Source organism: Hypanus sabinus, chromosome 10 (assembly GCF_030144855.1).
Source record: "Hypanus sabinus isolate sHypSab1 chromosome 10, sHypSab1.hap1, whole genome shotgun sequence".
NCBI lineage: Eukaryota > Metazoa > Chordata > Chondrichthyes > Myliobatiformes > Dasyatidae > Hypanus > Hypanus sabinus.
The window spans coordinates 28,183,435-28,203,834 of NC_082715.1; the positions used below are offsets into that span (position 1 = coordinate 28,183,435).

Here is a 20,400-nt window from a genome sequence, read left to right on the forward strand (position 1 = left end):
TCGGTGGACTGTGGGGGGGGGGGGGGGGGAGCTGGAGAACCAGGTGGTCATGGGGAGACCATACAAACTCCTTACAAGCAGCGGTGGGAATTGAACCCCGGTCGCCTGTACTGTAAAGCGTTGTGCTAACCGCTACACTACCATGCCGCCTCCCTTCTCGCATGGGAAATGAACACAGTGGGCCAGGCGGCATCTGTAGAGGGGAATGGACAGCTGTTGTCTCGGGTTGATGATGTTTATTTAGATAAGGGAAGGGGAGATGGCCACAATAAATAGAACGAGGCAAGGTGTTGCGAGAACTGGCCAGTGATTGGTGGATCCCGTTGATGGATGGATGGAGGAGGGAAGTGTGGAAGTGGAACAGAGGAAGGAGGAGCCAGGAGGAAAATGTGAGGCTAGAGGTGAGGGACAGGTGTGCAAGTGTGTAAGTAAGGAAGGTGATTAAGTGGATCGAGATAAGGGGCAGCTGAAGCCAACTGTGGGAAGAGGCAGAGAGTGGTGAATCTGTGGAATTCATTGCCACAGACAGCTGTGGAGACCAAGTTTTTGAGTGTATTGAAAGTGGAGGTTGTTAGGTTCTTGTTGATTAAGCAGGGCATCAAAGGGAGAAGGCGGGAGAATGGGGTTGAGAGAGATAATGAATCGGGCATGATGGAACGGCAGACTAGACAAGATGGGCCAAATGGACTAATTCTGCTCCTGAGACTTGTGGTCTTAAGAGTGACGGGTGAAGGGGACAAGACTGGGCGATGGGAGGGGTGTGGCAAGACATGTGAGAACAGAGGTGGGGTGTAATTTCAGGGTGATTGGAGGAAAGTATAGAGGGGGAAGTTAGAGGTAAGTTTTCTACACAAAGAGTGGTGAGTGTGTGGAGCACCTTGCCAGGGGTGGTGTTGGAAGCAGGTACATCAGGAGCATTTAAGAAACTTTTAGACAGGCTCATGGATGCTGAGAAAAGTGGAGGGCCGTGCAGGAGGGAACGGTTAGATCTTAGAGTAAGTTAAAGGGTTGGCACAGCATTGTGGGCTGAAGGGCCTGTACTGTGCTGTAAAATTTTCTGTTCTAACACAAAGGTAAGGGGAATCTGAAGTTGGAAGATTCATCGTTCATACCGTAGGTTGTAGGTCGGTCAGGTAGAATGTGAGGTGGTGTTCTTTTTCACTCTGGCTGCAGAAATTGGGTGATGAAGGGAAGATTGGTGAAGAGCATGCAGTGTAAATGCTAGCTCTGATTTAAATCGCCTTGTCTTGATGATGTGTGTTTATGTTTGTTTAGGTAAACAAGGTTGAAGATTGTTTATAAGGGCTTGCCTTTCGGTGTTCCCTGGCTACAAGTGAAATTCCAGAGGATCGCAGATTAGCAAATTCAATTCTGTTATTCTAAAGCGGGTGAGAGTTAATACCCAGTGATTAGAGACTGGACAGATTAACCATTAATGTCTTCACTCACACTGTGCAGAGATAAAGCTTTCTTATCTCTCACTGTGTATAACAAGGGGATTTCCCTGACCCCCAGCCATCCACAGAACTGAACATTGGTGGGGAACAAGATGTTCTTCGAATTATTTTCAGAAACTAGGGAAAATCTGCAGATGCTGGAAATCAGCACGAAATGTCGACTGTACTCTTTTCCATAGATGCTGCCTGACCTGCTGAGTTCCTCCAGCATTTTGCGTGTGTTGCTTGGAATTCTCTTGCTAGTTTTCTGTAAGCTGCTGGCAAGAAACTCAGCTGGTCAGGCAGCATCCATAGTCAGGAATAAACAGTAGATGTTTCAGGCTGAAACCCTTCACTAGTCCTCATGAAGGCTCGAAACATTGACTGTGCATAGAGGGGTATTGATGCTGCCTGACCTGCCAAGTTCCTCTAGTGTTTTGTGTGTATGTTACACAAAACTTCCAGCATTATTAAATGCAAACAGTGCATTTCACTGTACGTTACGATATCCATACGTAGATTTGAATCTGCAGAATTGCTTGTATCTGTGGGTGATTTACCTAGGTTCTTTTCCGACTGTAGTTTTTAAAGTTCAAAATAAATTTTATTATCGAATATTACATATACGTCACCATATACAACCCTGAGATTCATTTTCTTGTGGGCATATTCAACAAATCTATTGAATAATAACTATAACAGAATCCATGAACGACGGCCCAACTAGGATGTTCAGAGTGCAGAAGGCAACAAACTGCAAATACGAAAAGAAGAAGCAATAATAAATAAGCATTAAGTGTTGAGAACCTGAGATGAAGAGTCCTTGAAAGTCACTCTCTTGCAATGGGTGGAGATTATTTTCTGTAATGTAGAAAAGGAGCCCTCAATGGGTGACAGAGACCTCAGCTATTGCTCAAATGCTCAAGACCTGGTGCTTGGGGGTGGGGTGTGGAGAGAATTTACAAGCATATGGTGCATAAAGGACAGCCATCAAAGATCTGTTCGTTGAGTTTGACTAACCAGATGAAGTAATACAAGGCCAGTGAAAGGACTGTAGGAGGTTTTGTCAACATGGATTTTCAGAAGTTATTTAATGAAGTCCCTCATAAGTGAAATTTGTATTTATGAGATTAAAAATAAATATGGGGATTAAAAATTAGTTTTATTTGTCACATGTACTTCGAAGCATGCAGTGAAATGCAGCCTGTAAGTCTCCCCAAACTTCCAGCACCAACATAGAATACTGAAACTCCCCAGGTTTTGGAATGTGGGAGGAAACCAGAGCACCTGGAGGAAACCCACATGGTGTAGACTTCTTATGGACTGTGGCAGGAATCGAACCCAGATCGGTGGTGGCTGGTGCTGTAAAGCGATTGCCCTAACCACTGTGCTGCCAGAATACAAGGCATATGTGGAATATGAAACCCTGGTTAGGACAGTTGTGGCCTGCAATCTAGGAAGGATGTGGTGTCCTGGAGAGAGTTCAGAGGAGATTTGCCAAGTAGATTCCAAGACTGAGGAATTTTATTGGTAACATAATACAGTTAGAATTGAAATTTATCCTCCTCAAAGAATGAAAATGATCGATATAGAAGATCGTGACAGGGTAGTCAGAGCCAAGGACCAGCGGGCATTGCTGTAAAGCGCCGGTAAAAAATACGGGGCGGTGGGGGAATACTTTCCCAAGACAGCATCTACGTGTTTTGTGTGGAGAGGAGAAATAAAACACAGAACTTTGTGGAGTTGTAATATTGTTACAGCTGCTTCAACTAGTGAAGTGGGGAGTATTTCAGGTGAGGCAGGACATTAATCACTCTCGGCAGAATACCCAGCCTCATGATCTACTACAGTTTCAGGGTATATGTGACTAGTCCAGATAAACTTGGATTGTCTCTGTGGAGAATTCAGTGATGGTAATTTTGTCAAACCTCTTGGGAGGTGTGGCTAGATTAATTCTTTGTGGTTATGGGCTGAGGTTTCTGTGGTACCACACATACCAAGATGCAGTGAAAAATGTCATGTATACTGTCCTTACAGATCTAATCATGACACAGTGCATTGGGGTAGAATAAGGTAAAACAAGAATGCAAAATAGAAGTATAAAAGCTGTTGAAAAAGTGCAGTGTACACAACCAAAGTGCGGAATAATAATGAGGTGGATTGACGCCAGGAGTGCATCTTATTGTAAAAGAGGCCTGATCAAGAGTCTGATCACAGGGTGATCGTTGAGACTGGTGGTTGTGATGCGCTGAGCTGTGTCCACGACTCTCTGACGGTCACGTGTGGAGCAGATGTCATACCAAGCCATTACACAGCCAGATAGGACGCTTTCTGTGGTGCGTCGATAGACTTTGTAAGAGTCAACTGGGTTGAGCCAAATTTCTTTAGCTTGCTGAGGAAATAGAGGCATTGGTGATCTTTCTTGGCCACCACATCAACGTGGTTGGACCAGGACAGGTTATTGGTGATGTTCACGCCTTCATCAGGAGGGGAAAGGAAGGGGGCAGAAGACCGAATAAGGAGGGGGGTAGGGCAATTGGCAGAGACTTCAAGCTTGCTTTTGCCACTTGTATGGCTGTGTCATTGTTGAAGGTGAGATTGTTTTATAGACTTACCACCTCCTTTTAGCTGTTAACTGTCCACTAGCTGATGTGAAAGGCCTACAGAACTTTAAGTGATCTATTGGATGTAAGACAACTCTGTATGATGCAATTTAGTTTTTCTAATGCTCTGCAATTTGTCATCTGAATTTTATTTGTCCGTGGTGTTGTTGCTGACCTGCTTGTCTTTGCTCGGGAGCCCATCTGTTTAACCCTAGCCTAATCACAGGACAATCTACAATGACCAATAAACCAGTCTTAGGACTGTGGGAGGAAACCGGAGCTCCGGGAGGAAGCGTCGAACTTGAACTGCCAACACCGGATCTCCCTGAGCTGTAGTAGCGTCGTGCTACAGTTCAGGTGGCAGAACTTTACTTGTATTGGAGGACTCAGCAACATCATGATCTGCGACTGTGATAGCCAAAAGAAATTTACAGTGTCCATTTTTGAGTTATTTGATGCATTGTATACACCAGATTGTTACCATAAACATGATGGTGATTGCCTTCAGTATAAAGATATAATATATTAGGCCTGTTTTTTTTCCTTGTACGTCCCATACTCACAGAACTTGGTGGGATGGATGGCAACTATAAATTACTGCTGGGGTAGTGGTTGTTGGGAGAATAAGGAGAATGTTTTCGAGAAGCAAGTCGGGGAATAATAAGTTCCCATTCAGTACAGACTCGATGAGCCAAATGACCTTCTGTGTCTTGGGTGAAAAGATCTGCTTGTCTTTGGGTTCATTACTCTTCCTTCCACTCTTACAAGCTTCCAAGTCATCTGCACTCACAAGAACATAATTGTTCCAGCACGGACAGAGCATCAGTTTTAGAGCAAGACTCGAGACTGCAGACCTGGAATCTGGAGCAACACACAAAAAACTGGAGGAACTCAGCAAGTCAGGCAGAATGCACAGAAAGAAATGAACTATTAACGTTTCAGGTTGCGATCCTTCATTGGAACCAGAAGGCAAGAAGGAAGATCGTTGGTGAAGAGAAAAGAGGCGGAGTTGGCAGATGATAGGTGAAGGCATGTGTGGGAGAGTGATGGGTGGCAGTTATATAAGAAGCTTGGAGGTGATAGGTGGAAGTGACAAAGGATGAAGAAGGTGGAATCTGATGGGTGAGATAGTGGACTATGGAAGGACGTGAAGACGGAAACCAGTGGGAGGAATGTGGAATTGAATAGGCACATGGTGAGTGTGGGGGAGGAGAAAGAAGGTGATGTGAGCTGGTAGGATGGGGAGTGGAAGAGAAGTAAAGGGTGGAGGAGTTGGTTACTGGAAATTAGAGAATTGATGTGCCATCAGATTGGGCACCACCAAGGCAGAATATGAGCTGCAATTTCTCTAATTTGCTCAGTTTTGCTGTAGAGGAGGTCAAGAGACAGACAAGTCAGTGTGGAAATGGTGTAGAATGAAAATGGTTGGCCACTAGGATATGGGAAACCAGACTATATGGGGGTGAGGAATGCAAGGAATTGTTTTTTTATTGTCACTTTTAACATGATATAGTGATAAACTCTTCTGTATGGCAAGCATACACATTGCGTCAGTGCTTCGAGACACCACAAGGGGAAAGCAATAGCATAAGCAGAATATAGTACAACAGAGAAAATGCCGTACAGGTGGTTAAGAAGGTGCAAGAGCCATGTGTAAGGGGTTTCTTTTTTTAATGTTACTGAATATGTTAATCAAAATGGCTTCTCTGTTAAGTTAAAAGTAAAAATGCTTCTTTATGCTTTGTTATGGTAACTGGTGAGAGAGTGCTTTCTCTCGCACAAAAATACAACTGCAGATGCTGTGGATCAAAGAATACGTACACAACGCTGGAAGAACTCAGCAGGTCAGGCAGCATCCGTGAGAAAAGAGTAGCCAACGTTTCGGGCCGAGACCCTTCATCAGGAATGGGGGGGGGGGATGTGAGGGCACAAGCCCAGTAATAGAGATAGGGGACGGGGTAGGGCCTAGAGGCGCCAGGTGGAAAACCAATCAGAGGCAAGATAAAGGGGGGAGGGGGATACATCTGCAGTTGTATTTTTGTGTTTTGATTTTTTACTCCGCTGCGAAATCTCTTCGAGGATTGCCTACCCTGAAGAAGTTCAAATCTTCTCTTTGACGGGAGTTCAGTGAGACCCTCGCTCACTGCCCACCCTCCGTTATCTCCGCCTCTCTCCGCCTCTTCGACCACATCCTGACCCAGACACGGTCTTTCATGCTTATCCCCTCCCCCTCCCTCCTTTATCTTTCCTCTGATTGGTTTTCCACCTGGCGCCTCTTCCCCCCCCCTCCATTCCTGATGAAGGGTCTTGGCCCGAAACGTTGGCTACTCTTTTCTCACTGATGCTGCCTGACCTGCCGAGTTCTTCCAGCATTGTGTATGCTTTCTCTCGCAGCTTGTTTGGGTTATAATTACTGATAACAGGAATTATATTTATTTGTTAACCAACTAGGATAGATGTTATTCTTTCCTGTGGGTCTGTGAGCTGTTGTTGCGCGGACTTTTGGGGAGTTGGAGGGGAGTTCGCGAGGAAGGCAGACGGTGCTGGATGCACTCTGATCGACCACCGAGGTTGGTGCCAGGCACGCGGGTCGTGGAGGTCGGAGAAGATCGAATAGTGGACCAAAGACTTCGATGGTTGAGCTCCAACGATTGTGCACTAATTGACTGATCCCTGATAAGTTTTGGCATCTTTTCTTTCCTTTATTTTCTTTCGTATATATTGTATTGCTATTAATCACTTAGTTCTAGTAAGTTTCATAAAGTGTATTCTGTAAACGTACATGGTGTGCGGTTTGACATTGTGTGTGTGAGTTTGTACCAGTGTGCATTTCACAGCATTCACGTATACAGGAGGCACGGTTTGGCGGGTGGACGAATTTTCCCCTAGACATACACCTGCCGATCGCGTGAGCTTTACTCATGATAGCGTAGATTGCGAGGTGAAGAGTCGTACAAGAGGTCCATTAGTAGTTTTATAACAGTGGCATAGAATCTGCCCTTGAGCCATATGGTAATTCCTTTCAGGTTTTTGTACCTTCTGCGTGATGGGACTATCTGGTTTGGGAGGGTCTCTGATTACGCTGGTTGCTTTACTGAATCCATGGAGAGGAGTGGACACCACTCAACACAACTCTGCAGTCTCTGCTCTCCCCAGCACAACAATGCTATACCGAGCTGGGTAGGATGCTTTCTACAGTGTATCATTTAAAAATTGGTGAGGGGTCAAATGGGACATGCCAGATTAATTTAACTTTCTGAGGAAATTGAGGGACTGGTGTGCTTTCTTGGCCATGACGTCTACATGGTTGGACCAGTACAGACTATTGGTAACGTTTATTCCTCGGAATTCAAAGCTCTCAACCATCTTGAGCTCAGTATCTTTGATATAAATAGGAGCATGTGGAGAGGCCCCCCCCCCAAAAAAAAAACAGTGGTCGTTTCTTTTGATTTGCTGACACTGAAGGAAAGGTTGTTGTCATAACACCACACTACTAGGCTTATCTATCTCCTTGTACTCATTGTGTCACGCTGTGTGCTGACGGGCGGCTCAACCCAGGTGTGGAGGAGCGATGAGCTCCCATGTTAAGACAGAAACAAGAGTTTATTCATCGGAACTCCAAGTGAACTTCAGTGGCGACTCCGTGAAGCGAGTCATTCTTGAAACACGCACGCGCGCGCCATGGTAAGCATGAATCGAGGGTCGACTTTAAATAATCACAGTCGGCTAAAAACCCGTGCCTGTCAAAATAAACTTGGCAACAGAAAGCACAAGACTCTAGAGAAGATGGCAATTGCAAATACAGGTGCAAGGCTGGCAGTGCTCATGACACATGGTCATTTGAGATTTGGCCCATCACCTACAGATTTATTAATGGAGTTCCAGTTGAATGTGGCTGTGTCAGCTTGAATGTACAGGAGGTGAGGTGAGGACTGATGGCACAGCCTTGTGTGGCAGAGGTGTTGCCACCTACCCTCAAGGATTATGGCCTATTAGGAAGTCAAAGATCCTGTTGCAAAGTGAGGTGCTAGGTTCTAGGAGTTTGCTTGGGATCAATGTGTTGAAGGCAGATCTGTATTGAATGAAAAGCATTCTGATTTCTGTTATTTGTTATCCAGAGGTGAATATGGGGCCAAGGAGATGGCATCCAGTGGAGACTTATTCTGGCCGTAGACAAGTTGTAGTGGGTGAAGTCGTCTGAGAGATTGGAGTGTGCCATGAGCAGCTTCTTGATGCACTTCAGAGTACCACCAGGCGATTGGTATCATTGCATGTTGCCTTGTGTTTCTTCTGTACTGGGATGATGGCCTTTTTAAAGCAGGAGGGAATCACAGGTTCATATTGAGACAGTTTAAAAATGTTTGAAAATATCTCCGCCATCTGGTTTGTGCATATTCTGAGACCATGCCCAGGGACACCAGTTTGTAGCTCGAGAATCAGAAGTGAACTTGCTCACTAGTGCTGGGGGCCAGTCACACTTCTTCCAGCGCAATTGTCCCACTCCGTGGTGCTTCGTTTCCTTTGCGTCTACTGGTCTTCTTCTTTGTGGACACTGCAAATTAATCCCAAACTGGAGGGTTGACAAACTGAGCCAGGTGACTCTGATGGTTCTGCTCCCTGTAGCGTAGATGTTTTATCTTCTTGAAGGCTGCCAGGATGCTTTGAGGTCAGAGTGTCAGATCTACGTAAGGCAGAATCACCGCTTGCAGATCCGTCTCGTAGAACAGTCTCCGCAACATTGGAAACTGTGCAGCTCTGAAATGTTAGTGTGACAATAAGGATGACATTGCCAATTTTAAGTGTGGACCAGGTGAAAGAGACCCACTTAGAAATGGATGTGATTTATTGCCTTGCAATGAATAGACAACAAAAATGCTTAGGAAAAGAGACAACTTTAAAGAGGCACGTTTTTGCTGTAAATATACAACAGAGGTGGCACATACTGTGAGCTGTAAGCATATGCTTTACAGCGGGAGCTGTAAGTTCAAGGTGTAATCCCCTCCCCCCACTGCTATCTGTAAGGAGTTGTACATTCTCCCTGTGATCACGTGGGTTTTTTTCCATCTACTTCAGTTTGCTCCCATATTCCAAAGTCATACAGGTTGGGGTTGGTAAGTTTTGGGCATGCTATGTTGGCACTGGAAGCATAACGACACTTGCGGGCTGCCTCGGTCCTCAGACTGCGTTGATCATTGACACAAATGATGCATTTCACTGTATTCATGTGCATGAGACAAATAAAGCTAATCTTTGATCTCTTTCTTTCATAGAATTGGAATCAAGGAGTAAAGTTTTCCTGAAGTGACAGTTCTGCCAACGCAAGCTGGGAATCATTAACGTTGTGGTCATTATGAAAAAATGGTGTACAGAAATATTGAGAGAATTTCAAACTATCTAATCCCTATTACTTAGCAAATACTAGATTCCACTTTTGAGAGTTGTTTGTCAAGTCGTGGTAGAATCTTCCCTGGTTGGTGAAATTATTGACCCTAATGGGCTTTTATCCCTCTGAAGAAATGAAAATTACCTCCAGCTGTATCATAGGCTTATGGTGCATTCAACAAACAATATATACTTTATCCTGAAATACAGCACGAAGAGATGGAAGTGAATGAATAGATGTGTGCAAACTTACGGTATCTCTTTTTCCTCCTGCATAGGTGCTGCTAGCACTACTGTTAATTCTACTCCTTGGGCTAGGCCTTGGTCTCGGCCTCCGAACATGTCATTTAAAATCAGGTATTTAATGTTGCCTTCTTAACCATCAAATTTTGCAAATTGTTACACATTTCCGCTATGTTTATTATGATCCACTTGACTAACTTTGGCGGTTCAAAGCTACTCGAGTTGTTTTTATAACAATTAATATACGACAGTAGCTATTAATGGACGTAGAGATCACTTTGTTGAGATGTGCTAAATTCATTCATTCATTATGTGCCGTGTCAGATGACGTGGGCAATTGTGATCTTTCCATGATCATGATTGTTTTTGGCAAATTTTTCTACAGAAATGGTTTGTCATTGCCTTCTTCTGGGCAGTGTCTTTAAAGATGGGTGACCCCAGCCATTATTAATACTCTTCAGAGATTGTCTGCCTGGTGTCAGTGGTCACATAACCAGGACTTGTGATATGCACCAGCTGCTCATCCGACCATCCACCACCTGCTCCCACGGGTTCACATGACCCTGATTGGGGGTGCTAGGCGGGTGCTACACTTTGCCCAGGGGTGACCTGCAAACTAACAGAGGGAAGGAACACCTTCCTCCTTTGGTAGAGACACATTTCCACTCCGCCACTATGTAGAGGCTCAGCAGTCCCTCAGGAACCTCAGCCTCCTCTTCAGTTTCAAGGAGCTGCTGTTTTCTTTCCTTCATCGCCCTGATGTTCTGTGCATCAGAGTTGGTCAGAGCCACAAAGTCAATCAAGTGGTAATTCTAGGTCGCAAATGGCATCTCTGCTGAGGTCTTTGCTGTTTACAGATTACAGGAGTAACTTAGACAAAGGGATTATGTGCAATGTTCCTAAATGTGCGGCTAATGCTAAGGTGAGAAACTGGGACAAGGATCCCTAATATCTGTAAAAGGGAAGAGATGGGGTCAGCAAGCAGGCAGAAAGATGGCAAATGAGGTTGAGAGGAATACCAAATAGAACATGGAACATAGAAAACTACAGCACGTTACAGGCCTTTCAGCCCACAATGTTGTGCCGACTATGTCATCTGCTCTAGAAACTGCCTTGAATTACCCTACTGCATATTTGTCTAAGCTCTGTGTACCTAAGAGTCTCTTAAAGACCCTATTGTTTCAGCCTCCATCACCGCCACCTGTAGTGTATTTCACACGCCCACCACTCACTGTGTGAAAAACTGGCAACCCCTTTGTACCTACTTCCAAGCACCTTAAAACTATGCCCCCTCATGTTAACTATTTCAGCCTTGGGAAGAAGCCTTTGGGTATCTACACAATCAATGCCTCTCATCATCTTAAACTCCTCTATCAGGTCACCTCTCATCCTCCGTTGCTCCAAGGAGCAAAGGCCAAGTTCACTCAGACTTTTCTCATAGGGCATGTTCTCCAATCCAGGCAACATCCTCGTAAATCTCCTCTGGTCTCTCTTTATAGAATCTACATCCCTCCTGTAGTGAGGTGACTGGAACTGAACACAGTACTTCAAGAAGGGTCTGACCAAGGTCTGATACAGCTGTAAAGAATCAGCCATGATGGAATGGCGGAGTAGACTCGATGGGCTGCATGGCCTAATTCTGCTCCTGTGTCTTATGGTTTAACATGGGCAACTGCAAGATTGCCCATTTTGGAGGGAATATTGAATAGCAAGTTATCCTGTTAATGATGAGAGAGTAATTTATGCTGGTGTTCTCTGAGACTTGCATACCCTTGTTCATGAAATGTGAAGTCAACATGCAGTTAGTAAGCCAAATAGAATGCTGATTTTTAATAGTTGATTACTGTGTCATGAAACCTCTGTGGCCACAAATTAGTGTTTTCTCAGTGCCGTCCTCTCATTTATCTACTGTAGCCTTCTTGATAAATAAACAGAAGAATTAAAAGTACCTGCATGATTCTCAAGCAAGCAGAACAACTGGGGTGCCATTTCCATTTTAACACAATCTTATTTATGCCATGGCTCCCTACCATTAACTGCGGGTTCTGTGGACCCCAGGTTGAGAGAGCCTGTTTTGACATAAAAACCACATAACTTGAGTTATTTGGCTTTCATCAACCATCTTCCCTTTTCCATGTGTCAGCCACTTTGAAATCAAAAGTAATCTAAGGAATTTCCAGGTTTCTGGCTTGCTCTTGTTGACTGGGTAATGAATATTGGGGTTATTGTAGAGTGAGAATATTGTAAAGTTACCTTTCAGCAAAAATGTATCTTTGTCATTGTGTATCCTAATTTTTCTCTCTCAGTATTTGTACTATTTGCATATGTTTGGCTGTGGTTTTAAGAAAGTTTTTTAAACTAGTTATTAACGCCTCTCTAAATTGTCCTTGGGCTGTGGGTAACAGTAAAAAGTCTGTATTCACTAACTGGTTCCGATTGAGTGGGTGGTGATGGTCAATGACTTTAAGCCGTTGAAATCCTGTGGTAAATGTATTCCTGTAATAGCTTTCGGTCGGTAACTTCAGGCTTCCAAATGGAAATGTAAAGATAATTGTAAATGTGGTAACCCGAAATAATTTAAAATAAAAAGGAATTGCTGATAAAACTCAGCAGATCAAGCAGTATCTGTGGGAAGAGAAACAGTTGATATATCAGGTCATCAATTCTGATGAAGGGACTTCAATCTGAAATGCTAATTGATTTTCTTCCTACAGCTTCTGCTTGATCTGCTGAGTTTTTCCGTCATATTTTGAAATTATTTCAAATTTCTAAATTGGGGGAGAAAAGAATGCCAATAAACATCTGGGTCAGAATGCTGTCTGATCTGGAGACCGTAGTATTTTGAGAAAATTGCTGTTTGTCTTGTCGAGAATGAGATGCGTTCTGTTGAAGTTATGGAGATGCTGGACAACTTCATTTTGACCTTTCGTATGGCAACTCTATTATCCATCTGTTTAATTTATTTACTCATTTATCGGTTCATTCATTCATTTAGAGATACAGCACGGTAACAGGCCCTTCTGGCCCAACGAGCCCATGTGACCCAATTATACCCATGTAACCATTAACCTACCAACCTGCACGTCTTTTTACTGTGGGAGGACCAGGAAGAAACCCACATGGTCATGGGGAAAACCTACAAACTCCTTACAGTTAGTGGCGCAATTGAACCTGGATCACTGATGCTGTAATGATGTAACATGCCGTCCTATCTGTGTAATATAAAGATTACTCTTGTCCTCTTACATCTGATGCATAGTAAAATCAACATTATACTTCAACTGCACAAGGGATTCGGCCATGCACTCTTGTTTTCCAGTCAGAGTTCATTGGGAGTTCATTGTTGAGAGATTTGTGCACATAACTGGTGATATTGAGGAAGTAAGAGATACTGTCTTTGGGATGAAAGGTTAAACCCAAGTTCTGATTACCTTCTCAGCTGGTCATACAAGACACCATTTGAATGCTTCAGATTCTTGATTAGTTTGGGCATGAAGGGATACGGGGAGAAGGCAGGAGATTGGGATTGAGAGGAAAAAGGTCAGCCATGATGAAATGACAGAGCAGATTCAACGGGCCGAATGTTCTGATTCTGCTCCTCTTTCTCATGTCTTTATTGTTGATGCCCTCTGTGATCATCATCAGCATTGCTAATTGATTTTTGTCATGTTGCTCTCACTGGGAGAATGTTTCCAGTTTGACCTTTCTAATGCTTTAAAGGCAGTCAAACTCAACAAGATTTCCTGAGGTTTTGAAAAACCATATAACCATATAATAATTACAGCACGGAAACAGGCCATCTCGGCCCTTCTAGTCCGTGCTGAACGCTTACTCTCACCTAGTCCCACTGACCCGGACTCAGCCTATAACCCTCCATTCCTTTCCTGTCCATGTATCTATCCAATTTTACTTTAAATGACAATACCGAACCTGCCTCTACCATAAAAAAACAAAAATCATGCCTCTGCCATGTTACCAAAAGCAACATAAAAGTGCCAATTTTTTAAACAGTTTGGGTCTTTGGAATGCAGAAAAGAATACCTTTTGAGACAGTTTGGAACTGTTACAAAACAAATATTTATCCTTGGATGTAGGAGTCAGTCTTGGCTCTCTGGTCTATTTCTTGAGCTACACAGCTCTGTATTCTACAGTGGCATGCAAAAGTTTGGGCACCCCTGGTCAAAATTTCTGTTACTGTGAAAAGCTAAGCGAGTAAAAGATTACCTGATTTCCAAAAGGCATAAAGTTAATGATGACACATTTCTTTAATATTTTAAGCACGATTGCTTTTTTATTTCCATCTTTTACAGTTTCCAAATAACAGAAAAGGACAAGGGCCTGAAGCAAAAGTTTGGGCACACTGCATGGTCATTACTTTCTAACACCCCCTTTGGCAAGTGCCACAGCTTGTAAACACTTTCTGTTGCCAGCTAAGAGTCTTTCAATTCTTGTTTGGGGGATTTTTGCCCATTCTTCCTTGCAAAAGGCTTATAGTTCAGTGAAATTCTTGGTCCGTCTTGCATGCACTGCTCTTTTCAGGTCTATCCACAGATTTTCAATGATGTTTAGGTCAGGGGACTGTGAGGGCCATGGCAAAACCTTCAGCTTGCGCCTCTTAAGGTAGTCCATTGTGGATTTTCAGGTGTGTTTAGGATCATTATCCTGTTGTAGAAGCCATCCTCTTTTCATCTTCAGCTTTTTTACAGATGGTGTGATGTTTGCTTCCAGAATTTGTTGGTATTTAATTGGATTCATTCTTCCTTCTACCAGTGAAATGTTCCCCGTGCCACTAGCTGCAACACAAGCCCAAAGCATGATCGATCCACCCCGGTGCTTAATAGTTGGAGAGTTGTTCTTTTCATGAAATTCTGCACCCTTTTTTTCTCCAAACATACCATTGCTTATTGTGGCCAAAAAGTTCTATTTTAACTTCATCAATCCACAGGACTTGTTTCCAAAATGAAATTTGTGTCACCTGGCCTTTCCTAACGATGACTATGAACAAGCCATAGCCCTAACAAGTGAATTAAGGCCTGAGACCTTGGTAAAAGTGATCTGAGAACTCAAATCTCTTGGGGTGCCCAAACTTTTACATGGTGCTCCTTTCCTTCACTCTAAAATTGTACAAATCAAAAATAATACACTAATCTTGCTTAAAATGTTGAAAAGAATGTTTCATCTTTAACTTTGACTTCTGGAGATCAGTTCATCTTCTACTCACTTAACTATTCACAGTAACAGAAATTTTGACCAGGGGTGCCCAAACTTTTGCATGCCACTTTATATTAGTTCCATACATTTGATCACCTCTTCTCGGTTGATGGTTTGTTAAGTATTTTGCAGTGCCAGGGTGTCAAAGTTCAGAAGAGATGGCATGTTCTTTCAAGCTGATGCGAAAGATTCAATGGAAAGTGTAGGAGATCCATGATAAATACAGAAATTACCTAAAGTACTCAAAAATACAACTGCAGATGCTATGGACCAAAGAATACGTACACAACGCTGGAAGAACTCAGCAGGTCAGGCAGCATCTGTGAGAAAAGAGTAGCCAACGTTTTGGGGTGAGACCCTTTATCAGGAACACTTTCTGTTGCCTGATAAGAGACTTTCAATTCTTGTAAGTCAGGTAGCAGCAGGAATTGAACCCCGATCACTGCAGCCGCCACTGTACTAAGTGCAACATTTGGGAAGGAGCAAGCAAATGAAGGGTTTGAAGAGCTGTGGGCAGATTTCGGGCAACCAGGACTAGCCGGTAGGACACTTCGGTCGGCATGAACCAGTTGAGCGAGAGGACCTGTAACCGTGGAATATTATGTTGAAGTTGTATAAGACATTAGTGAAGTCTGTTGTGCGCAGTCCGATCTACAAGCAAGATATCAATAAAATTCAAAGTGCAGAGAAAATTTACAAGGATGTTGCCAAGACTTGAGCACCTGAGTTATAGGGAAAGGTTAAATAAGTTAGGACTTTATTACCTGGAGCGAGGGAGAGTGAAAGGAGATTTGCAGAAGTAGACAAAATAATGAACGGTATTAGTAGGGTAAACCCAAGCAGGCTTTTTCCACTAAGGTTGGATGGGACGAGAACTAGAGGTCATGGGTTTAGTGTGAAAGGTGAAATGTTTAAGGGGAACAAAACAGGGAACTTCCTCACTCAGGATGGTGAGAGAGTTGAATGAGCTGCACATGGAAGAGGTAGATGCGGGTTTGATTTCAACATATAAGGAATTTGGATAAATAGTGAGACTAGATGGGCAGAAGGGCCTCTGATCTGTAGTGTTCTAGAGGATAGGAATTGACTTGATAAAGGTGTAACGATGATAAGAAGCTTAGATGGAGTTTCACAGTATGAGACTTCTTCCAGGGCATAATTCTGAGGTAATTTGAGGGAAGTATAGAGAGAATATCACAGCTAAGTTGTTTACTTAAAGAATGGTGTGAGCGTTAAATGCCCTGCCAGGAGTGGTGGTACAGGTAGATATGTTAGAGGCATTTAAGAAACTCTGAGATATGCACGTGGATATTGAAAAATGGGAGGGTTAGATAGGACAATAGACAAAAGGGGCAGGAGTAGGCCATTTGGCCCTTTGAGCCAGCACCGCCATTCAATGTGATCATGGCTGATCATCCACAATCAGTACCCCGTTCCTGCCCTCTCCCCATATCCCTCGACTCCACTATCTTTAAGAGCTCTATCTAACTCTTTCATGAAAGCATCCAGAGAATTGGCCTCCACTGCCTTCTGAGGCAGAGCATTCCACAGATCCACAACTCTCTGAGTGGAAAAGTTTTTCCTCAACTCTGTTCTAAATGGCCTACCCCTTATTCTTAAACTGTGGCTTCTGGTTCTGAACTCCCCCAACATTGGGAACATGTTTCCTGCCTCTAGAGTGCCCAATCCCTTAATAATCTTGTATGTTTCAATCAGATCCCCTCTCATCCTTCTAAATTCCAGACAAGCCCAGTCACTCCAATCTTTCAACATATGACAGTCCCGCCATCCTGGGAATCAACCTCGTGAACCTACGCTGCACTCCTTCAATAGCAAGAATGTCCTTCCTCAAATTTGGAGACCAAAACTGAACACAGTACTCCAGGTGTGGTCTCACCAGGGCCCTGTACAACTGCAGAAGGACCTCTTTGCTCCTATGCTCAACTCCCCTTGTTATGAAGGCCAACATGCCATTAGCTTTCATCACTGCCTGTTGTACCTGCATGTTTACTTTCAGTGACTGATGAACAAGGACACCTAGATCTTGTTGTACTTCCCCTTTTCTTAACTTGACTCCATTTAGATAGTAATCTGCCTTCCTGTTCTTGCAACCGAAGTGGATAACCTCACATTTATCCACATTAAACTGCATCTGTCATGCATCTGCCCACTCACCCAAACTGTCCAAGTCACCCTGCATTCTCCTAACATCCTCCTCATATTTCACACTGCCACCCAGCTTTGAGTCACCTGCAAATTTGCTGATTTTACTTTTAATCCCTTCATCTAAATCATTAATGTACATTGTAAATAGCTGCGGTCCCAGCACCGAGCCTTGCGGTACCCCACTAGTCACTGCCTGCCATTCTGTAAAGGACCCGTTAATCCCTACTCTTTGTTTCCTGTCTGCCAACCAATTTTCTGTCCATGTGAGTACTCTGCCCCCAATACCATGTGCTCTAATTTTGCCCACTAATCTCCTATGTGGAACCTTATCAAAGGCTTTCTGGAAGTCCAGGTACACTACATCCACTGGTTCTCCCTTGTGCATTTTCATAGTTACATCCTCAAAAAATTCCAGAAGATTAGTCAAGCTTGACTTCCCCTTTGTAAATCCATGCGGATTCAGACTGATCCTGTTACTGCTATCCAAATGTGCCATTATTTCATCTTTTATAATTGACTCCAGCATCTTCCCCACCACTGATGTTAGTCTGACTGGTCTATAATTCCCTGTTTTCTCTCTCCCTCCTTTCTTAAAAAGTGGGATAACATTAGCTGTCCTGCAATTCTCAGGAACTGATCCTGAATCTTTAGAACATTGGAAAATGATTACCAATGCTTCCACGATTTCTAGAGCCACCTCCTTAAGTACTCTGGGATGCAGACCATCAGGCCCTGGGGATTTATCAGCCATCAGTCCCATTGGTCTACCCAACACTATTTTTGGCTTAATGTGAATTTCCTTCAGTTCCTCCGTTACCCTAGGTCCTCTGGCCACTATTACATCTGGGAGATTGTCTGTGTCCTCCCTAGTGAAGAGATAGGGTAGGGTTAGATTGATCTTACAGTAGATTAAATGTTGGACTTAACAGCATGGGCTGAAGAGCCTGTACTGTCCTGTAGTGTCTTATCTTCTATGACTCCATGGCCAAAAGAATGTAGGATTTGTAAAATGCAGTACAGGAAGGCATGTCCAGTAGGTCAGGTGGGCACATCCTCCAATGTGAGAGGGGAGCAGGCAGTAAAAGGTGGATAAAAATGCAAAAAATCTGAGATAATATTCCAGATTGGTGATTGAAAGAAACACAAACATCAAGTTACATGAAATTGTAGAATTTGGGATTAATGCAGAAGATTACAGTGTTTGCTGAGGGAGGACGAGATGCTTGTGTTGGCCTCATTTCTAGAGGCCACAGACTGATAGGTCAGAGTAGGAGTGGGAAGTACCAGAAATCTCCTGGTTTCCAGGCAAATATCATGTCTGCAACCAAAATTGTGGAAAATTTTTGGAGATTTTTTTTCCCCCATTGTGTTTATGGAAATTATTGTGCTCACTGAAGATTACAGGGGTTGTGTGGTCAGCATTTGATTCTGGAACAGGAAATCAAAATCGGTAGTCTGTGTGTAGTTAGAGTGGAAACGAGGTGCTTGCTTTAACTGGGCATCTCATTACGATTGGCTAATGTTCAAATGTCATTCACATTTACAGAAATATGTTAGTAAGTGTAGGTGCTATGGTGGCAGTGACTCTTGTGAAGTGCTGGTAAGAATTATGAGGTGATCTTATTAATTAATATTAAACAGTGGCTGGACAATTGAAATGCTCACATGGAATATGACTTGGTGCTGGTCTGGACTGAATATCAAAGAACATTTCAGTTAGTCTATTCCCACACCTTTTCTCCCAGTTATGTGCAGACAGTCTCTCTTTCTAGTATTTGTCTAATTTCTTTACAGGCTATTTTAGACCATTTCTACCAGCATAATCAGACAGTGGATTTAAAATCATTACTTTAGATTTTTTTGGGTGGGGGAGATCCACCTCATCTCACCATTAATGCTTCCACCAATCTCCTTAAACCAATGGTCTTGTATATCAATTGTTTATGATTCAATAAATCTACTGCTTAGCATTTTCTGCTAAAAATATACCTGCAATCTCGTGATTTGTTTCTTTTTTGTAGTGGTGAGGGGTTTCATGTTTTTCTTTGAACAGGATCCATGATTTTCTTTGTTTCGTGGCTATCTGGAGAAGACAAGTTGTATACTGCATACATACTTTGAATTTTAACTGTGATTCCCTCATTTATGTAACCACCCAGTAAACATCAGCTGTATCCCCATAAAGCTTTCACATCAACTTTAGGGGTCTGTAAATTTGGCCATTGTATTGCATCTGGGTTGACCTTTTATTTTTTTGTAGGTTTAGCGTTTTCCTGCGCTTTCCCCAAAACCATCTCCACAAAACTAATAAGTCTGAGCCATTACATCAACATTCATCGCAGCTTGTGCAATCTTGACTGGATATTGTTAAAGACAGGATTGGATTGTGTTGCAGAGTTGAAAATTATGATCTAAACAAGAATTAGGAACGTTGTCTTTAAGAGAGGAAAATATTCTGAAGTCTTTAAACTCATCCTTGAAGAATGCCACAAAAAATCTTGAGTAAAGTCTTGGGTTTCAGCTTGTGTATAAAAATACATCTGTGGTTCAGTGCTGAATAATAACTGGAACCATACCTTCTCGTATTGAGCATAAACACTGTTTAAAACCAGATTGTGTGGAAAAGGAGCTTCCTGTTTTGAGGATTTAATTGCCTTTAGGAAACTAAAACACACTGGTGACGCTGGAAATCCAAACAACACACACAAAATATGCTGGAGGACTCAGCAGGCTAGGCAGCATCTATGGGGGAAAAAAACATAGTTGATGTACAGGCCGAGACCCTTCGTCAGGACTGGAGAGAAAAAGATTGAAAAGGTGGGGAGGGGAGGGAGAATCACAAGGTGATGGGTGAAACCGGGAGGGGGAGGGATGAAATAAAGAGCTGGGAAGTTGATTAGTGAAAGGGATACAGGGCTGGCGAAGGGGGAGTCCGAGAGGAGAGAACAGAAGGCCATGGATGAAAGGGAGGAGGAGAACCAAATGGAGACTGTGGGTAGGTGTGGAGATGAGGTGAGAGAGGGAAAAAGGGATGGGGAGTAGTGAAGGAGACTAATGATTCAGAGCAGACTCAAAACTCGGACTCCACCGCCATCATTACGGGTTCCAATGACGTTGGACATCTCCAAAGTGCTGATTGCTTAACCTCCAACTCTGACTCCAGCCTTGACTTGGAGAAGGAAACAGAACGGAACACAGAAGTACATGACCAGGGTGTGCTTCAATCTATTTAAAATCCAAAATGATAGAAACTATCTCCGATATAAATTCTGATAATTTGTCTGATAATCTTTTCTTAATTATAACAGCTAAAAATTTAGAACAGAAACACCTGTCACTGGATCTTTTGAATCATCTTT

General features: G+C 43.1%; 1 protein-coding gene across 1 annotated transcript in view; it reads left to right on the forward strand.

Moving 5' to 3' along the window:
• The window catches only part of LOC132400527 (venom phosphodiesterase 2-like), a 116,620-nt gene that overhangs the window by 1,287 nt on the left and 94,933 nt on the right, over window positions 1-20,400 (forward strand). Inside the window, exon 2 of the mRNA XM_059981568.1 lies at window positions 9,700-9,778. Coding sequence (XP_059837551.1) covers window positions 9,700-9,778 — 79 coding nt within the window. The remainder of the gene's footprint in view (window positions 1-9,699; window positions 9,779-20,400) is intronic.